The sequence below is a fragment of the Staurois parvus genome, unplaced genomic scaffold, assembly GCF_062004578.1.
Source record: "Staurois parvus isolate SC_StPar_1 unplaced genomic scaffold, SC_StPar_1.0 ptg001853l, whole genome shotgun sequence".
Lineage (NCBI taxonomy): Eukaryota > Metazoa > Chordata > Amphibia > Anura > Ranidae > Staurois > Staurois parvus.
Window position 1 is genome coordinate 67,501 of NW_028319649.1, and position 22,500 is coordinate 90,000.

Sequence of the window (22,500 nt, forward strand, 5' to 3'; positions counted from 1 at the left end):
TAAAAAAAAAATCCCCAAATGTACTTTGAGGCTGATTGGGGTGTGCTCCTTTTGGAGGAAGGGACAGATAAATATCAAACAGCACAAAGCCGTAAAACTTTCAGTGCTGTACTGCGAGAGTGCTATTGGGACTCCAATAGGAGGAGATGAAAGCCAGGAACTACGTCCGGCCCATACAGAGATAAGAGACGTTGCCTATTTCTACCAAAATTTTAATATTTTGAAAATTTACTTTTTATGTTAATCAGTGTTTTACTTAATGGGCCAATCCCGCATGTTTCAAGGTGTTGAAAGTTGTCCCCATAGATTTGTAGATGAGTCACCATTTTATGCAGAACCTGGATTCTGGTCCCCAAAAGGGATTTGCACAGAGGCCCATAATGTCAAGACAGTGGTTCGGGTAGGACTACGAGCGGGGCAGGACTACGAGCGGGGCAGGACTACGAGCGGGGCAGGACTAGGAGCGGGGCAGGACTAGGAGCGGGGCAGGACTAGGAGCGGGGCAGGACAAGGAGCGGGGCAGGACAAGGAGCGGGGCAGGACAAGGAGCGGGGCAGGACAAGGAGCGGGGCAGGACAAGGAGCGGGGCAGGACAAGGAGCGGGGCAGGACAAGGAGCGGGGCAGGACTAGGAGCGGGGCAGGACTAGGAGCGGGGCAGGACTAGGAGCGGGGCAGGACTAAGAGAAGGGCAGGACTAGGAGCAGGGCAGGACTAGGAGCAGGGCAGGACAAGGAGCGGGGCAGGACAAGGAGCGGGGCAGGACAAGGAGCGGGGCAGGACTAGGAGCGGGGCAGGACTAGGAGCGGGGCAGGACTACGAGCGGGGCAGGACTACGAGCGGGGCAGGACTAGGAGCGGGGCAGGACTAGGAGCGGGGCAGGACTAGGAGCGGGGCAGGACAAGGAGCGGGGCAGGACAAGGAGCGGGGCAGGACAAGGAGCGGGGCAGGACAAGGAGCGGGGCAGGACAAGGAGCGGGGCAGGACAAGGAGCGGGGCAGGACAAGGAGCGGGGCAGGACAAGGAGCGGGGCAGGACAAGGAGCGGGGCAGGACTAGGAGCGGGGCAGGACTAGGAGCGGGGCAGGACTAAGAGAAGGGCAGGACTAAGAGAAGGGCAGGACTAGGAGCAGGGCAGGACTAGGAGCAGGGCAGGACAAGGAGCAGGGCAGGACTAGGAGCAGGGCAGGACTAGGAGCAGGGCAGGACTAGGAGCAGGGCAGGACTAGGAGCAGGGCAGGACTAGGAGCAGGGCAGGACTATGAGCAGCAAAGATGTTCTCTCTATATGCATGAAGTAGAGGTGATGCTTTTTGCACCACATATGATTTAGTGCAGGAAGAGGCCCTGTCACCACAACTCCGGGATATTATTGAAGTGTCAGTTGACATTCCATGTCTGGTCAGGCGTCTAGCTCCAAAGGACACCAATGTGCTGTGTGTGTGGGATCTCTTCCTTCTCAGCAGAACGGTTTTGAATCAGGGACCACACATTGCAGAAGTGCCTCAACAGTGTGGCTTCACGTATATTTGCAAATGTGTGCATTGAAACCTCTGACCTGAGCTACGGAATGTTTTTTATTTTATTTACTTTATTTTTAAAAATACAATTTCTAATATACTGTATGTCTTTAAAAATACCAATCTACAGTTTTGGAATGCATTTACAAATATATGTATAAATATTTGTTAAAATTACTTTTTTAGATGTTAAAAAGAAAAAAATCTGAAGAATATATTTAAAAAAATATATATTTATATAAATATTTTTCATATATTCTGTAATATATAAAAACATTTCAACAATTTTTACATACAATGCATTCCCAAAATGTAGAATTATATTTTTAAAGACATACAGTATATTTGAAAATGTTTTTCATATATTTTGTAATAAAAACGCACTTCAACATACAGTGTGTGTGTATATATATATATATATATTTGAAATACTACAATTTTGGCCATATTTAATTTATTTCAATAAATATATATATATACACACACACACACATATAGGGGCATACAATCTAAGGTCTCTAACTCACATTCATACATACACATACTAGGGACAATTTAGATTATATATATATATATATATATATATATATATATATATATATATCTCTATATCTATATATATATATATATATATATATATATATATAGATATATATATATATATACAGTTGCAAGAAAAAGTATGTGAACCCCTTGGGATTACGTGGAGTTTTGCATGAATTGGGCATAAAATGTGCTCTGAACGTCATCTAAGTCACAACAATAGAAGAACACAGTCTGCTGAACATAATACTACACAAACATTAGATGTTGCCATGGTTTAATTGCACATAACATGTAATCATTCACAGTGCAGGGAGGAAAAAGTATGTGAACCTTTGGACTTAATAACTGGTTGACCCTCCTTTGGCAGCAATAACCTCAACCAAACGTTTCCTGTAGTTGCAGATCAGACCTGCACAACGATCTGGAGTCATTTTGGACCACTCCTCTTCACAAAACTGTTTCAGTGTAGCAATATTCTTGGGATGTCTGGTGGGAATCGCTCTCTTAAGGTCATGCCACAGCATTTCAATCAGGTTGAGGTCAGGACTCTGACTGGGCCACTCCAGAAGGCGTATTCTGTGCTGTTGCAGCCATTGTTTTGTTGAATTACTTGTATGCTTTGGGTCATTGTCCTGTTGCATCCCCCATCCTCTGCGGAGCTTCAGTTGGCGGACAGATGGTCGTACGTTTTCCTGCAAAATGTCTTGATAAACTCTGGAATTCATTTTCCCATCAATGACAACAATCCGTCCAGGCCCTGAGGCAGCAAAGCAGCCCCAAACCATGATGCTCCCTCCGCCATGTTTCACAGTGGGGATGAGGTTTTGATGTTGGTGTGCTGTGCCTTTTTTTCTCCACACATAGTGTTGTGTGTTCTTCCCAAACAACTCAATCTTGGTTTCATCTGTCCACAGTATATTCTGCCAGTAGTGCTGTGGAACATCCAGGTGCTCTTTAGCAAACTTCAAACGTGCTGCAATCTTCTTTTTGGACAGCAATGGCTTCCTCCGTGGTGTCCTCCCATGTACTCCATTCTTGTTTAATGTTTTCCTTATTGTAGATGTGTCAACAAAAATGTTAGCATGTGCCAGAGATTTCTGTAGGTCTTTAGCTGACACTCTGGGATTCTTCTTTACCTCATGCCGCATTCTGCGGTGTGCTCTTGCAGTCATTTTTACAGGACGACCACGCCTAGGGAGAGTAGCAACAGTTCTAAACTTTCTCCATTTGTAGACAGTCTGTCATACCGTGGACACATGAACATCAAGGCTCAAGGAGATACTTTTGTAACCCTTTTCAGCTTCATGCAAGTCAACAATTCTTGATCGTAGGTCTTCTGAGAGCTCTTTTCTGCGAGGCATGGTTCACATCAGACAGTGCTTCTTGAAACCAGTAAACCCAAAACAGGTGTGTGTTTTTTAAGGGCAGGACAGCTGTCAGCAACACATCCAATATCATCACACTGATTGGAGTCAAGGTTGGCTCACTCCTGGCTCCAATTAGCTCTGGGAGAAGTCATTAAGCTAGGGCCTCACATACTTTTTCCTCCCTGCACTGTGAATGTTTACATGTTATGTGCAATTAAACCATGGCAACATCTAATGTTTGTGTAGTATTATGTTCAGCAGACTGTGTTCTTCTATTGTTGTGACTTAGATGACGTTCAGAGCACATTTTATGCCCAATTCATGCAAAACTCCACGTAATCCCAAGGGGTTCACATACTTTTTCTTGCAACTGTATATATATATATATATATACATACATATACACACATACATACATACATACATATATATATATATATATATATACACACATACATACATACATACACACACACACACACACATATATACACACACACATACATACATACACACACACACACATATACACACACATATATACACACACACACATACATACACACACACACACACACACACACACACACTTTTTTCACATATATTCTTCAGATTTTTTTTTTTACATATCAAAAAGTCATTTTAACATATAATTGTAAATGCATTCCAAAAATGTGGATTTGTATTTTTAAAGACATACGGTATATTTGAAATATTTTTTTTTAAATATTTTTCATATATTTTGTAATAAAAAAACTCATTTCAACATACTATATATATATATTTTTTTTTTTATTTTTTTTTTTAAATATATTGAATATGGCCAAAATTGTAGTATTTCAAATATATGTCAATATATTTGGGAAGCGTATTTTTGAAATGTATTTCAAATATATTTTTCTTCCGTATGGGAAGTGTTTCAGTATCTCAGGTCAAAGGTTTTAATACAAACATTTGCAAATAAATGTGAAGCCACACTGTCGAAATAATATAAAATATATTTCAAATATATTTTTCTTCCATGTGGCTTAGTTCGGTTTGTTTGTGCCAAGTCACGGTCTGAGTGATGGAAAGCAAAGAAATAAAGAAAAGACGATACTTTATGTGAAATCGACCGTATGGTGTCATGCACAGGGAAAAAAAAAGAAAAAGCAGCTGATGTACACAGACACCTTCCCACCAGAGAACAAACTGTTCACCGACTTCTTTGACGTTGCTCGGGGAAGAGTAGAAACTAATATTGGCAATATTTGGACCTTTTCTTTCTTAAAAATACACAAAGGTTTGAGGAACATCAATTATAACATTTCATGTAAGGGAAAAACAAAAATGGCGGACGACTAACGTCTGCTACTATAAGCATGAAATCGGAAAAAAAAGGCCAAACCAGACAACCACCATGTCTATGGCCTTCCTGCAGACCAAAACCAGCCTGATAATGGGGCAAGGATACTGAATTTCACCATTTATAAGCCCCTGGACCATAATAATGAGCACATCAGAGGTCGGAGGCAGGGGCAGACTGACAACTCATGGGGCCCCCGGGCAATAGGGGATCATGGGGCCCCTGGGTCCTTGTCCAAACTCAAAAAAGCCTATGAAAAAGGTACCAGGGGCATCTCATGGGGCCCCCTACTGACCCCGGGCCCTCGGGCAGTGCCCGAGTTTCCAAATGGTCAATCCGCCCCTGGTCAGAGGTATTTGTTAGAAACAGGAATAGAGATTTGTAGGGACAGCAGCTATTCCAGGGGTGAACAACCTGCGGCTCTCCATCTGTTGCAGGACTACAAGTTCCATCATTCCTCTGCCAGTCATAGCTTTAAGTGTCAGTTTTTATCAGCTGAGCAATTAATGCATTTGGATACAAGACAAGAAACAATTAAAATCACAATCATCACCATTGCAGCCCCTTGGTCTGTGTGCACTGCTTTCCCGAACTTCCTTCTGCTAGTGTACACCCATCAATTCTCTGAAAGTCCCTCTGACCACCATCCTCAGGACTAATGTCCCATGATGGTCATTGCCGCTGTGCTTGTACCTTCTGGCTAGCCCACAATGGACGACTCGTCAGGAGCATACACGTAGGGGTGTCAGGGGTGCCCTGCTAGGGCAAGGTGACACCCAACAGCAGAAAAGATGGGGCAGTGAAAAGAGAACTGACTGAGCGGGAGGAAGGCAACGTTTTCATAAAAAAAAGACAAGCAGCAGGAAACTAAAAATATAATATTACTCCAATTTACTCACCAACTGAGTACCCAGCCAGTAAAAAGCCCGCCGATCCAGAAAGCACTTGGAATCCAAGATGGCGGGTTTTGTGGATTATAAGGCCCATGCGTGTGACCTAAAATTGAAGAAAAAAAAAAAAGATAATATTTAAAGTGCAACTCCAGTTTGGTGGGAACAACACAATCCCTTCAGGTGAGCTCATACAATGCAACAAATTGAGTGCACATTATTGCAAATTCTTCCTTTCCTTTGTTCGTACAGTGAAGTCCCCATGGTTCGCTCCCTCCCCCCAGCCTTTAGGTTTTTTTGGGGGGGGCAAGTACCAATTTTTAAGTAAGAATGGTGTCCCTTACCCAGCCCCCTCCCTGCTACCTCTTGGGACACGTCACATGTCCCAGTTGGCTGCAGGACCAAGATTGAACATGTATAGTGGGAAGCTGGATGTGGTTCCTCAGGAAGCCACAGTTGGCTCCCATATCCAAGATGGCGGGGTTGGGGACCTGCAGCAATAAGAAGAACTCCAGTTTTGGTGCTTTTTCAGTGTTTTTCAGCGTTTGCGTGTTTTAGGCAAAAGTATACTCCCAACATGCCCAACATGGAGGAATGGAAAGCAGGCTTTAAGGGTTGACTTCCCAGATGGAGTAGAGATTTGCCTAATAGAGAAACCTATTCACAAATGACGATACTCAGCCGTCTTTATAAAATACTCCCTGGTTGTAGATGGCCATTGGTGATGTCATCACTGAATATGGTAAAGTCACATGTAAGCCGGTGTCCGTAATAAATGAAATCGTTTGAGTGACGGACCAGTGCTCTGCATCATTGCCCAATGTCCCTCTAATGAGCTGAGGCTTGGAGCCGTCTCGTTGTGGTGGAAGTGTCCTTTGGATCCATGCCATGGCTGAAAATGTCAAGCTGCTGATTCTCTGCCTGGAACAAATTCTGGGGTGTTCAGAAAGCTAACATCAGAATTATGTCAGCCAATATGTACTGACAGGCTGGGAGCTAATTATTATATCCACCTCACATAATTACTCATTTACACCCTCCAACAGAGATCATACAAGGCTACAAATTCCCTATATCTATGGCAGTCCATATACACTATATTGCCAAAAGTATTGGGACACCGCTCAAAATCGCTGGATGTTCCAATCCCCCCCATGGCCAAAGGTGTATACAATCACGCCCCTAGGCATGCAGACAGCTTCTACAAACATTGGTGAAAGAATGGATCGCTCTCAGGAGCTCAGTGACTCCAAGCGTGGTCCCGTGATAGGTGGCCACCTGGGCAATAAGTCCATCCGTGACATTTCCTGGCTACTAAATATTCCACGCTCAACTGTTAGTGGGATTATAACAAAGTGGAAGCCACTGGGAACAACAGCAACTCAGCCACCAAGTGGTAGGCCACGTCACATGACAGGGCGGGGTCAGCGCATGCTGAAGCGCACAGTGCGCAGAAGTCACCAACTGTCTGCAGTCAATAGCTAAAGACTTCCAAACTTGGTGTGGCCTTCAGATGAGCCCAACAACAGTGCGTAGAGAGCTTCATGGAATGGGTTTCCATGGCCGAGCAGCTGCATCCAAGCCTTCCATCACCAAGTGCAATGCAACGCGTTGGATGCCGTGGTGTAAAGCACGCCGCCACTGGACTCTAGAGCAGTGGAGGCGTGTTCTCTGGAGTGACCAATCACACTTCTCTGTCTGGCAATCCGATGGATGTGTCTGGGTTTGGCGACTGCCAGGAGAACGGTACTTGGCTGACCGCATTGTGCCAAGTGTAGAGTTTGGTGGAGGGGGGATTATGGTGTGGGGTTGTTTTGCAGGGGTTGGGCTTGGCCCCCTAGTTCCAGTGAAGGGAACTCTTAAGGCGACATTTTGGACAATTTCATGCTCCCAACTTTGTGGGAGGAGTTTGGGGATGGCCCCTTCCTGTTCCAACATGACTGCACACCAGTGCACAAAGCAAGGTCCATAAAGACATGGAGGAGCCAGTTTGGGGTGGAGGAACTTGACTGTCCTGCACAGAGTCCTGACCTCAACCCCATAGAACACCTTTGGGATGAATTAGAGCGGAGACTGCGAGCCAGGCCTCCTCCCCCGACATCAGTGCCTGACCTGACAAATGTGCTTCTGGAAGAATGGTCCAACCTTCCCATAGACACCCTCCTAAACCTTGTGGACGGCCTTCCCAGAAGAGTTGAAGCTGTTATAGCTGCAAAGGGCGGGGCCAACTCAATATTGAACCCTACGGACTAAGACTGGGGGGCCATTAAAGGTCGTGTGCGTGGAAAGGGCGGGGCCAACCTAATATTGAACCCTACGGACTAAGACTGGGGGCCACTAAAGGTCATGTGTGTGGAAAGGGCAGGGCCAACTCAATATTGAACCCTACGGACTAAGACTGGGGGCCACTAAAGGTCATGTGTGTGGAAAGGCCGGCGGCCCAATACTTTTGGCATTATAGTATATGTCTCAATAACTTCACCAGATCCTTAGAAATTTCCACTCCTCAGCTGTCCTGTGCATACTTCAACATCTGCTATGGAAATTACTGGCACATGGGAAGATGCCCATTGTTCTCCCAGGAAGACACCAGAGCATGTATAGGTCAGCTGGTGAGAGCAGAAGAACAGAGGCCATAAAGAATGGCGCACCTTTGGAAGGTCACGGCAGTCAGGTCACACATGTGGACACTTATTAGCGTTTTAGTGCTTTCGACCAGCTGGCAAACGTATTAACAATCAATTGGATTAAGGCAACCCAGGCCAATACCAACACTTTAGACCGGGGTGGGCAACTGTGGCCCTCCAGCTGTTGGTGAACTAAAAGTTCTATCATGCCTCTGCCTTTGGGTGTCATGCTTGTAACTGTCAGTTTTGCAATGCCTCATGGGACTTCTAGTTCTACAACAGCTGGAGGGCCGCAGTTGCCCACCCCTGCTTTAGACCATTTCTATCAGTTGGGAGGAGGTTGCATTCACCCGTTTTGGTCGTTTTTGTGTTAACCCCTTTGTGCCGCCGCCTCCTGGCCCTGTAAGGGTTTCAAAAGCTGGGAGGCAGGGCGGGGTTTAGGGTCATGTGACCGCCGTGACACGCCATCACGGCGGTCATATGATCGGGAAAGGTCCCGATCGAAAGAGGAGATCGGGACCTTTCCGTGAGTACCGGACACGTGTGCTGGGCGCGTGCTCTCAGCACACATGTTCTTTTTTAATAGAATGCAAATGTGCGGCCACTCGGCGTCTAGGCCCAGATGCTGAGAGGCCGCTCATTTGCGTTCGGCCGGCATGAAGAGGTTAATAAGCTGCTTGGAAGAGGATGAACTTAGAAAATATCTTGATGGTCAGGGCGAGGAGTGCGTAGTGCTGAGGGGACCTGTTTGGCAAGGTTCCCATTTGAAATTAAGCTTCTGCAAACATTTTTAGAATGTCATTTATGGGTGTTTGTATACGCATTCTTCAGGTGTTTTCAGGCTCTTCAGCTTATGGAAAGCTAGTTGCTAGTAGACGAAAAGAAGTCGCATTTTTAGGCACTTCTGTTGAAGTCTATAGGTACAAAAAAATGTGTAACTCTGTCCCAAAGAAGCCATCCAGTTCAACCATTTAAAAAAAAAAAAGTTACAATCCTACACCCACAGTTGATCCAGAGGAAGGCAGAAAACCCAGCAAAACACGAACCAATTTGCTCCTGCAAAGTAAAAAAGTCCTTCCTGATCCCCCGAGAGGCAATCGGATATTCCCTGGATCAACTTTCCCTATAAATGTTATATCCAGTTATATTCTGTGTATCCAAGAAAGAATCCAGGACTTTCCTACAGCAATCCACTGAGCTGGCCACACCCAACTCTGGAGGGAGTCTATTCCACATTCTCACAGCTCTTACTGTGAAGAAACCTTTCCATGTTTGGAGATGACATTTCTTTTCCTCCAGATATAAAGAGCGCCCCCTTGTCCTCTGTGATGACCTCAGGGGGGATAACTACACCGAGTTCACAATATGAACCACTGATGTATTTATACATGGAGATCATATCCCCCCTTATGTATTATACATGGAGATCATATCCCCCCCTTATGTATTATACATGGAGATCATATCCCCCCATATGTATTATACGTGGAGATCATATCCCCCCTTATGTATTATACGTGGAGATCATATCCCCCCTTATGTATTATACGTGGAGATCATATCCCCCCCTTATGTATTATACATGGAGATCATATCCCCCCTTATGTATTATACATGGAGATCATATCCCCCCTTATGTATTATACATGGTGATCATATCCCCCCTTATGTATTATCCATGGAGATCATATCCCCCCTTATGTATTATACATGGAGATCATATCCCCCCCCCCTTATGTATTATACATGGAGATCATATCCCCCCTTATGTATTATACATGCAGATCATATCCCCCCTTACAGTCAGGTCCATAAATATTGGGACATGGACACAATTCTAACATTTTTGGCTCTATACACCACAATGGATTTGAAATGAAACGAACAAGATGTGCTTTAACTGCAGACTGTCAAGTTTTAATTTGAGGGTATTTACATCCAAATCAGGTGAACAGTGTAGGAATTACAACAGTTTGCATATGTGCCTCCCACTTGTTAAGGGACCAAAAGTAATGGGACAGAATAATAATCATAAATCAAACTTTCACTTTTTAATACTTGGTTGCAAATCCTTTGCAGTCAATGACAGCCTGAAGTGTGGAACGCATAGACATCACCAGACGCTGGGTCTCATCCCTGGTGATGCTCTGCCAGGCCTTTACTGCAACTGTCTTCAGTTCCTGCTTGTTCTTGGGGCATTTTCCCTTCAGTTTTGTCTTCAGCAAGTGAAATGCTCAATCGGATTCAGGTCAGGTGATGGACTTGGCCATTGCAGAACATTCCACTTCTTTGGTTGCTTTTGCAGTCTGCTTTGGGTCATTGTCCATCTGCACTGTGAAGCGTCCAATGAGTTGTGAAGCATTTGGCTGAATATGAGCCGATAATATTCCCGAAACACTTCACAATTCATCCGGCTGCTTCTGTCAGCAGTCACATCATCAATAAATACAAGAGAAGCAGTTCCATTGGCAGCCATACATGCCCACACCATGACACTACCACCACCATGCTTCACTGATGGGGTGGTATGCTTAGGACCATGAGCAGTTCCTTCTCCATCCTCTTCTCTTCCCATCACTCTGGTACAAGTTGATGTCGGTCTCATCTGTCCATAGGATGTTGTTCCAGAACTGTGAAGGCTTTTTTACATGTCGTTTGGCAAACTCTAATCTGGCCTTCCTGTTTTTGAGGCTCACCAATGGTTTCCATCTTGTGGTGAACCCTCTGTATTCACTCTGGTGAAGTCTTCTCTTGATTGGTGACTTTGACACACATACACCTACCTCCTGGAGAGTGTTCTTGATCTGGCCAACTGTTGTGAAGGGTGTTTTCTTCACCAGGGAAAGAATTCTTCGCTCATCCCCCACAGTTGTTTTCCGTGGTCTTCCGGGTCTTTTGGTGTTGCTGAGCTCACCGGTGCGTTCCTTCTTTTTAAGAATGTTCCAAACAGTTGTTTTGGCCACGCCTAATGTTTTTGCTATCTCTCTGATGGGTTTGTTTTGTTTTTTCAGCCTAATGATGGCTTCACTGATAGTGACAGCTCTTTGGATCTCATCTTGAGAGTTGACAGCAACAGATTCCAAATGCAAATAGCACACTTGAAATGAACTCTGCACCTTTTATCTGCTCATTGTAATTGGGATAATGAGGGAATAACACACACCTGGCCATGGAACAGCTGAGAAGCCAATTGTCCCATTACTTTTGGTCCCTTAACAAGTGGGAGGCACATATGCAAACTGTTGTAATTCCTACACCGTTCACCTGAGTTGGATGTAAATACCCTCAAATTAAAACTGACAGTCTGCAGTTAAAGCACATCTTGTTTGTTTCATTTCAAATCCATTGTGGTGGTGTATAGAGCCAAAAATGTTAGAATTGTGTCCATGTCCCAATATTTATGGACCTGACTGTATGTATTATACATGGAGATCATATCCCCCCTTATGTATTATACATGGAGATCATATCCCCCCCCTTATGTATTATACATGGAGATCATATCGTCCCTTATGTATTATACATGGAGATCATATCCCCCCTTATGTATTATATATGGAGATCATATCCCCCCTTATGTATTATACATGGAGATCATATCCCCCCTTATGTATTATATATGGAGATCATATCCCCCTTATGTATTATACATGGAGATCATATCCCTCCTTATGTATTATACATGGAGATCATATCCCCCCTTATGTATTATACATGGAGATCATATCCCCCCTTATGTATTATACATGGAGATCATATCCCCCCCCCCCTTATGTATTATATATGGTGATCATATCCCCCTTATGTATTATACATGGAGATCATATCCCCCCCCCCTTATGTATTATACATGGAGATCATATCCCCCCTTATGTATTATACATGGAGATCATATCCCCCCCTTATGTATTATACATGGAGATCATATCCCCCCCTTATGTATTATACATGGAGATCATATCCCCCCCTTATGTATTATACATGGAGATCATATCCCCCCCTTATGTATTATACATGGAGATCATATCCCCCCCTTATGTATAATACATGGAGATCATATCCCCCTTATGTATAATACATGGAGATCATATCCCCCCCTTATGTATTATACATGGAGATCATATCCCCCTTATGTATAATACATGGAGATCATATCCCCCTTATGTATAATACATGGAGATCATATCCCCCCCTTATGTATAATACATGGAGATCATATCCCCCTTATGTATTATACATGGAGATCATATCCCCCCCTTATGTATTATACATGGAGATCATATCCCCCCCTTATGTATTATACATGGAGATCATATCCCCCCCTTATGTATTATACATGGAGATCATATCCCCCCTTATGTATTATACATGGAGATCATATCCCCCCTTATGTATTATACATGGAGATCATATCCCCCTTATGTATTATACATGGTGATCATATCCCCCCTTATGTATTATACATGGAGATCATATCCCCCCTTATGTATTATACATGGTGATCATATCCCCCCTTATGTATTATACATGGTGATCATATCCCCCCTTATGTATTATACATGGAGATCATATCCCCCTTATGTATAATACATGGAGATCATATCCCCCCCTTATGTATTATACATGGAGATCATATCCCCCCCTTATGTATTATACATGGAGATCATATCCCCCCCTTATGTATTATACATGGAGATCATATCCCCCCCTTATGTATTATACATGGAGATCATATCCCCCCCTTATGTATAATACATGGAGATCATATCCCCCTTATGTATAATACATGGAGATCATATCCCCCCCTTATGTATTATACATGGAGATCATATCCCCCTTATGTATAATACATGGAGATCATATCCCCCTTATGTATAATACATGGAGATCATATCCCCCCCTTATGTATAATACATGGAGATCATATCCCCCTTATGTATTATACATGGAGATCATATCCCCCCCTTATGTATTATACATGGAGATCATATCCCCCCCTTATGTATTATACATGGAGATCATATCCCCCCCTTATGTATTATACATGGAGATCATATCCCCCCTTATGTATTATACATGGAGATCATATCCCCCCTTATGTATTATACATGGAGATCATATCCCCCTTATGTATTATACATGGTGATCATATCCCCCCTTATGTATTATACATGGAGATCATATCCCCCCTTATGTATTATACATGGTGATCATATCCCCCCTTATGTATTATACATGGTGATCATATCCCCCCTTATGTATTATACATGGAGATCATATCCCCCTTATGTATAATACATGGAGATCATATCCCCCCCTTATGTATTATACATGGAGATCATATCCCCCTTATGTATTATACATGGAGATCATAACCCCCCTTATGTATTATACATGGAGATCATATCCCCCTTATGTATTATCCATGGTGATCATATCCCCCCTTATGTATTATACATGGAGATCATATCCCTCCTTATGTATTATACATGGAGATCATATCCCCCTTATGTATTATACATGGAGATCATATCCCCCTTATGTATTATACATGGAGATCATATCCCCCTTATGTATTATACATGGAGATCATATCCCCCCCTTATGTATTATACATGGAGATCATATCCCCCCCTTATGTATTATACATGGAGATCATATCCCCCCCTTATGTATTATACATGGAGATCATATCCCCCTTATGTATTATACATGGAGATCATATCCCCCCTTATGTATTATACATGGAGATCATATCCCCCCCTTATGTATTATACATGGAGATCATATCCCCCCCTTATGTATTATACATGGAGATCATATCTCCCCTTATGTATTATACATGGAGATCATATCCCCCCCTTATGTATAATACATGGAGATCATATCCCCCTTATGTATAATACATGGAGATCATATCCCCCCCTTATGTATTATACATGGAGATCATATCCCCCTTATGTATAATACATGGAGATCATATCCCCCTTATGTATAATACATGGAGATCATATCCCCCCCTTATGTATAATACATGGAGATCATATCCCCCTTATGTATTATACATGGAGATCATATCCCCCCCTTATGTATTATACATGGAGATCATATCCCCCCCTTATGTATTATACATGGAGATCATATCCCCCCCTTATGTATTATACATGGAGATCATATCCCCCCTTATGTATTATACATGGAGATCATATCCCCCCTTATGTATTATACATGGAGATCATATCCCCCTTATGTATTATACATGGTGATCATATCCCCCCTTATGTATTATACATGGAGATCATATCCCCCCTTATGTATTATACATGGTGATCATATCCCCCCTTATGTATTATACATGGTGATCATATCCCCCCTTATGTATTATACATGGAGATCATATCCCCCTTATGTATAATACATGGAGATCATATCCCCCCCTTATGTATTATACATGGAGATCATATCCCCCCCTTATGTATTATACATGGAGATCATATCCCCCCTTATGTATTATACATGGAGATCATATCCCCCCTTATGTATTATACACGGAGATCATATCCCCCCTTATGTATTATACATGGAGATCATATCCCCCCTTATGTATTATACATGGAGATCATATCCCCCCTTATGTATTATACATGGAGATCATATCCCCCCTTATGTATTATACATGGAGATCATATCCCCCCTTATGTATTATACATGGAGATCATATCCCCCTTATGTATAATACATGGAGATCATATCCCCCCCTTATGTATTATACATGGAGATCATATCCCCCTTATGTATAATACATGGAGATCATATCCCCCCTTATGTATTATACATGGAGATCATATCCCCCTTATGTATAATACATGGAGATCATATCCCCCTTATGTATAATACATGGAGATCATATCCCCCTTATGTATAATACATATATATATTTGACTTTTTGCTATAAAACATGTCTAGTAAAAAAAAAATATTTAAAAATCAAATTTTGTCATAAATTTTGGCCAAAATCTATCCTGCTCTGTCTTTGCTAAAAAACAAAATCCCAATACGTGTAAATTATTGGGTTTACATGAAATTTATAGCATTTACAAATGGCGGTATATAGATACTTGAATTTTTTTTTTTTTTTTACAATAGTAATGGCGGGATTGCGGCAGGCATTCTGACACTGGGGGGGAGGGAACTGACTTGGTGTCACTGACATTCCCAGTGACACAAATACAGTGATCAGTGCTAATAAAAAGCACTGACTGTACAAATGGCACTGGGCAGGAAGGGGTTAACCTGAGGGATGATCAAAGGGTTAACTTTGTGCTGTGTGTGTTTCACTGTATGCATGCTGCTATGCAGAGCCATACAAAGCAGTGTGCTGGAGCTGACAGGGGAGAGATCTGTGTTATTTAAATACAGACCTCTCCCCCGTCAGTGATACTCGGCGATCGCCGGGTGCTGACGTGGAATCTCCGACCGGGACCCAGTGATCGACAGCTGTAGCTGCCAATGGCATGCGCACCCCCTACCTGGAAATACAAAATCACACATACATATATAGGTGTGCATGTATATATATACACCGTATTTTCCGGCGTATAAGACGACTTTTTACCCCTTGAAAATCTTCTCAAAAGTCGGGGGTCGTCTTATACGCCGGTAACGGCATGCTGACACTTTTTAGGGGGGCGGCGCAGTGCCGCCCCCCCCCCCCCTTCCAACAGAAGGGAAACTAAGTACAGGGGTGGGCAGGGGCTGCTGTCTCTTACCTGGCTCCGGTCCCACGACGATCCGGTCCAGGAAGCGCGGCTGCTCCTTCCTTCGGTTCGTCCACTGGATGTTCGCGCAGCTGCTCGGCTCCGCCTCCTCACCGGTGATTGGCCGCCAGAACTGTAGCTCAGGAAAGGCACACAGGCGGCCAATCACCGACGAGGAGGCGGAGCTGAGCGGCCCCGCGAAAATCGAGTGGAGATGCAGGTACAGTGGGGATCGAACGTTTGGGCACCCCAGCTAAAAATTTGTATTAATGTGCATAAAGAAGCCAAGGAAAGATGGAAAAATCTCCAAAAGGCATCAAATTACAGATTAGACATTCTTATAATATGTCAACAAAAGTTAGATTGTATTTCCATCATTTACACTTTCAAAATAACAGAAAACAAAAAAAATGGCGTCTGCAAAAGTTTGGGCACCCTGCAGAATTTATAGCATGCACTGCCCCCTTTGCCAAGCTGAGACCTGCCAGTGTCATGGATTGTTCTCAATCATCGTCTGGGAAGACCAGGTGATGTCAATCTCAAAGGTTTTAAATGCCCCGACTCATCTGACCTTGCCCCAACAATCAGCACCATGGGTTCTTCTAAGCAGTTGTCTAGAAAACTGAAACTGAAAATAGTTGACGCTCACAAAGCTGGAGAAGGCTATAAGAAGATAGCAAAGCGTTTTCAGATGTCAATATCCTCTGTTCGGAATGTAATTAAGAAATGGCAGTCATCAGGAACAGTGGAAGTTAAAGCAAGATCTGGAAGACCAAGAAAAATATCAGACAGAACAGCTCGCAGGATTGTGAGAAAAACAATTCAAACCCCACGTTTGACGGCACGATCCCTCCAGAAAGATCTGGCAGACACTGGAGTTGTGGTACACTATTCCACTATACTGAGATACTTGTACAAATATGGTCTTCATGGAAGAGTCATCAGAAGAAAACCTCTTCTACATCCTCACCACAAAAATTATCGTTTGAACTTTGCAAATGAACATATAGACAAGCCTGATGCATTTTGGAAACAAGTTCTGTGGACCGATGAGGTTAAAATTGAACTTTTTGGCCGGAATGAGCAAAGGTACGTTTGGAGAAGAAGGGGCACAGAATTAATGAAAAGAACCTCTGTCCAACTGTGAAGCATGGGGTTGGATCAATCATGCTTTGGGGTTGTGTTGCAGCCAGTGGCACAGAGAACATCTCACGAGTAGAAGGAAAAAAGGATTCAATAAAATTTCAGCAAATTTTGGATGGTAACTTGATGCCATCTGTGAAAAAGCTGAAGTTAAAGAGAGGATGGCTTCTACAAATGGATAATGATCCTAAACACACCTCAAAATCCACGGGGGATTACATCAAGAGGCGTAAACTGAAGGTTTTGCCATGGCCTTCACAATCTCCTGACCTCAACATCATTGAAAATCTATGGATGGACCTTAAAAGAGCCGTGCGTGACAGACAGCCCAGAAATCTCAAAGAACTGGAAGACTTTTGTCAGGAAGAATGGGCAAAGATACCTCAAAGAAGAATTGAAAGACTCTTGGCTGGCTACAAAAAGCGTTTACAAGCCGTGATACTTGCCAAAGGGGGCAGTACAAGATATTAACTCTGCAGGGGGCCCAAACTTTTGCAGACGCCATTTTTTTGTTTTCTGTTATTTTGAAAGTGTAAATGATGGAAATAAAATCTAACTTTTGTTGACATATTATAAGAATGTCTAATCTGTAATTTGATGCCTTTTGGAGATTTTTCCATCTTTCCTTGGCTTCTTTATGCACATTATTACAAATTTTTAGCTGGGGTGCCCAAACTTTCCATCCCCCGTGCTTAGGTGCTGCTGCAACCACATATGCTGGCTGCAGCAGCACCGTACTGGAACAGGGGTCAGCAAGTGTCAGTAGGAGGAATAGTTCCCCATCATTGGTGTCACTGATACCAACGATGGGGCATTATTCCTCCCACTGACACCGTCGATGGGGCACTTTTCCTCCCCCCCACTGACACCAACGATGGGGTACTATTCCTCCCCCCCCCCCCCACTGACACCAAGGATTGGGCACTATTCCCCCCCCCCCCCCACTGACACCAATGATGGGGCACTATTCCACCCCCCACTGAAACCAATGATGGGGCACTATTCCACCCCCCACTGACACCAATGATGGGATACTATTCCCCCCCCCCCCCACTGACACCAACGATGGGGCACTATTCCCCCCCCCCACACTGACACCAATGATGGGATACTATTCCTCCCACTGACACCAAAGATGGGGCACTATTCCACTGACACCAATGATGGGGTGCTATTCCCCCCAATGATACTAATGATAGGGCACTATTCCTGCCACTGATACCAATGATGGGGCACTATTCCTTCCACTGACACCAATGATGGGACACTATTCCTGCCACTGATACTAATGATGGGGTGCCATTCCTCCCACTGACACCAATGATGGGGCACTATTCCTGCCACTGATACTAATGACGGGACACTATTCCTCCCACTGACACCAATGATGGGGCACTATTCCTGCCACTGATACTAATGATGGGGTGCCATTCCTCCCACTGACACCAATGATGGGGCACTATTCCTGCCACTGATACTAATGACGGGACACTATTCCTCCCACTGACACCAATGATGGGGCACTATTCCTGCCACTGATACTAATGATGGGGCACTATTCCTCCCACTGACACCAATGATGGGGCACTATTCCTGCCACTGATACTAATGATGGGGCACTATTCCTGCCACTGACACCAATGATGGGGCACTACTCCTCCCACTGACACCAATGATGGGGCACTACTCCTCCCACTGACACCAATGATGGGGCACTACTCCTCCCACTGACACCAATGATGGGGCACTATTCCTCCCACTGGTGTGCACTGGAAGAGGGGTAGTCTTATACGGCGAGTATAGCCCAAACACTACATTTTAGCAGGAAAAGTAGGGGGTCGTCTTATGCGCCGGAAAATACGGTAGCTGTAAAAACACTAATGCTGCAAAAAGTGTTAAAACTCCGCAAACTTGTTGGTAAAAAAAAAAAAAAACGCTAAAAAACGCAAAACGTTGGAAAACACTACTAAACGCCAATGCAAAACCGCTAAAAAAAAAAAGCTGAAAAAGTCTGGTTTTTAACGTGACTTTACACAGCTAACATTACCATCGTTATCAAAACGCCCCCCCAGTGTGCATGGAGTCCTAACAAGAAGGCCGAGCGTCTGTTTGGACTTGTTATCGCCTCCAGGGAGATTACTAATAAGCGCGGTGGTCACACAGGTGTTGTCAGGCTATTTATGGACAGCTAGAGAGTGTTGGCCTCTTCTCTGAATGGGGGTCACAGATCACATACATTTTACCCAGAACCATTGTAGGTTCCCATCAGGACCTTCCTACAGCAGTAAAACTGACTACGGCAACAGATATTGGCCTCTCACAGTACACATGAATATTATCCATTCTGCATTGCATTTCACTCCGGGGATCCAACCCGGACTTAGTCCTTGCCCCCAGAGTCCTGCCGCCCTGCTGTGTGCCACCCCCTGTGCTGAGGGCCCAACCTGGACTTAATGCTTGCCCGCCCAAGTTCTGCCGCCCTGTGTGCCACCCCCCTGTGCTGAGGACCCAACCCGGACCTAATCCTTGCCCGCCGGAGTCCTGCCACCCCCTGTGCTGAGAACCCAACCTGGACCTAATCTTTGCCCCCAGAGTCCTGCCGCCCTGCTGTGTGCCACCCCCTGTGCTGAGGGCCCAAACCAGACCTAATCCTTGCCCGCCCGAGTTCTGCCACCCTACTGTGTGCCACCCCCTGTGCTGAGGACCCAACCCGGACCTAATCCTTGCCCGCTCGAGTCCTGCCACCCCCTGTGCTGAGAACCCAACCTGGACCTAATCCTTGCCCCTAGAGTCCTGCCACCCTGCTGTGTGCCACCCCCTGTGCTGAGGGCCCAAACCAGACCTAATCCTTGCCCGCCCGAGTTCTGCCACCCTACTGTGTGCCACCCCCTGTGCTGAGGACCCAACCCGGACCCAATCCTTGCCCGCTCGAGTCCTGCCACCCCCTGTGCTGAGAACCCAAACTGGACCTAATCCTTGCCCCCAGAGTCCTGCCACCCTGCTGTGTGCCAACCCCTGTGCTGAGGACCCAACCTGGACTTAAATGCTTGCCCGCCCAAGTTCTGCCACCCTGTGTGCCACCCCCTGTGCTGAGGACCCAACCTGGACCTAATCCTTGCCCGCCCAAGTCCTGCCACCCTGTTGTGTGCCACCCCCTGTGCTGAGGACCCAACCTGGACTTAATCCATTGCCTGCCAGTCTGCCACCCTGTTGTGTGCCATTTGGATTTAACCCATTGCTTGCTAGAGACTGCTCCCTGTTGTGTGCCACTCGGGAGTTAACCCATTGCTTGCCAGTCTGCCGCCTGTTGTGAACGCAGACGGTGCTACAGACTATCCCTCCATGTTGCCTACTAGAACTCAGTGATCCTTGTCGAGTGTCCCACCCTGTGGTACGGACTTACCCGTTGTTTTACCAGAACCTTGCTATACTCATCGTGTGCCCTCCAAATCACTCAATAAAGCCTTGTGTGTCCCACTGTTCTCCGCGTGGGTTCTGTTCCACCAATACCTCCGTCACACTCTACCAAACTGTGGCAGAATTGTTTGTATCATATTACAATGTGCCTCCAAGTTGGCCCATTTATATAGGAATTTGGCCTATTGAGGTCATCTATAAAAGTACTGTTAAGGTGGTACACCGTCCCAATCAAGGATGGCCTCTTTGGCCTTTGGGGTCTCACCAGTTTGCTTCGGAGGCTGTGGACAGTAGAGCACAACCTTCCACTTATGGTGGACGAGCCCAGAAATGCAGAGATTTTGGATTAAAATTACAATTTAATACACTCCTTCACCCAAATTCACCATCAGAAAATCTGTCAAATACCCAGATGTCCCAAGAAGAGGATTGCTTTCATATTCATAACAATGCAAGATCCAGGAAGTCTTCATCAATTCCTTTAGATCTGGCCAAAGCCAAATCTTCCTGGCTATAGATTAACAAAAAAGCATCATAGGCCTTTAAAGCGGTCTGGAACCCCTGGATACAAAATCTTTCAGGAATCAAAAAGGGACGAGTAGATGGGCGACCCCATGGGACAGAGAACTCTTGTCTACAGCGTTCCAGTGAGATCTGCCACCTGTACCTGATTACAAGTTATCAACCCATCTTTGCTTGACTATTCCTTACCTCCACCTGCACCAATCCTGGCTTCTACTTGGATTTACGTTTCTCACGGATCCTACTGCTTGTGATCTGTCCACCTGTTACAAACTTTGGTCTGAACCCTGACTATGCTACTGCCTGCATGATTGTACCCAATCTGATTGTCTGTCACAGAGCTGGCTTGTCTGACTATGCACCCCTTCTGGCAGCTGCTCAGTCAGTACTTGCTGACTACATATCTGTGGTCCAGTCAGTTTCTGCTTCTCACCTGTCTAATGACCAGCCAGTCTTCACCTAACATTGCCCATTGTCTGGCTGTCAGGACCAGGATTTGAACCTGTGACCTCTGCTGCGTCCGGCAGTAGCTCTTCTTGCTGAGCCACCTAAGATGCTGGACAGCACCCTGTCTGATCCTTTGGACAATCCTACCTAGTGCCTTGTTTCTGGTGACCCTTGAACTCCTTGCTCCTCCTATGAACTTCGGATCCAAGCCATGTCTTTGCACTTCCTGTTTGCCAGATTATTGCGCCCTTAGCATCTTACTCTCGTCTCTCCTGCTGCTATCTGTGTCTACTCATTACCAACCTTGGCTTGTTCCTCAACTATGCTTCTGCACGATCCCAACTTGCAACCTCATGTTACGGATCTTTGGCTTGCTTACTGACTACGCTTCTGCTTGATCCCAACCTGCTATATCTGCTACTGGTCCTCGGCTGGCTCATCATCCTAGGGACCAAGACCTGATACGCAGCAAAACCCATCTCCACCATCAGGAGCTCTGGTGAACACCAGTTAGTACTTAAACCCCGTACCTCGGAAGAGTCCACATCATCCGCCAGGGTGACCTGCTTGCATACTTATCCAGCTGGTCAATAGGAGCCTCTCTACTGTTTTAGTTACTGGTCTCTGAGCTTGACCCCTTACCGTGACACCAGCTCTCCCCAAGAGGATCTACCCATCCCATCTGTCAATGGGCACTTGTGCCACTCCATGCTCCCAAGCTGTAAGAGGGGCCGTCCTCATCAATCAGGTTCCACTACCAAGTACATGACTTTATGAAATGATGATGTCCCATCCAAGATCTTCACCATCTCGCACTCCTGTACAAATTACAAATCATGAAGATGCATGGAACGAATCACAATCCTATGACCTCAACCGAGTTACTGTACATGCCTCATGAATATACGAGTCTTTTCTGGAGA

At 44.8% G+C, this 22,500-nt stretch overlaps 1 protein-coding gene across 3 annotated transcripts in view; it reads right to left on the reverse strand.

Moving 5' to 3' along the window:
- HOGA1 (4-hydroxy-2-oxoglutarate aldolase 1) overlaps positions 1–22,500 on the reverse strand; it is a 93,835-nt gene that overhangs the window by 44,343 nt on the left and 26,992 nt on the right. For all 3 annotated transcript variants that reach the window (XM_089664193.1, XM_089664194.1, XM_089664195.1), the window contains exon 5: positions 5,674–5,770. In XM_089664193.1, coding sequence (XP_089520319.1) covers positions 5,674–5,770 — 97 coding nt within the window. The remainder of the gene's footprint in view (positions 1–5,673; positions 5,771–22,500) is intronic.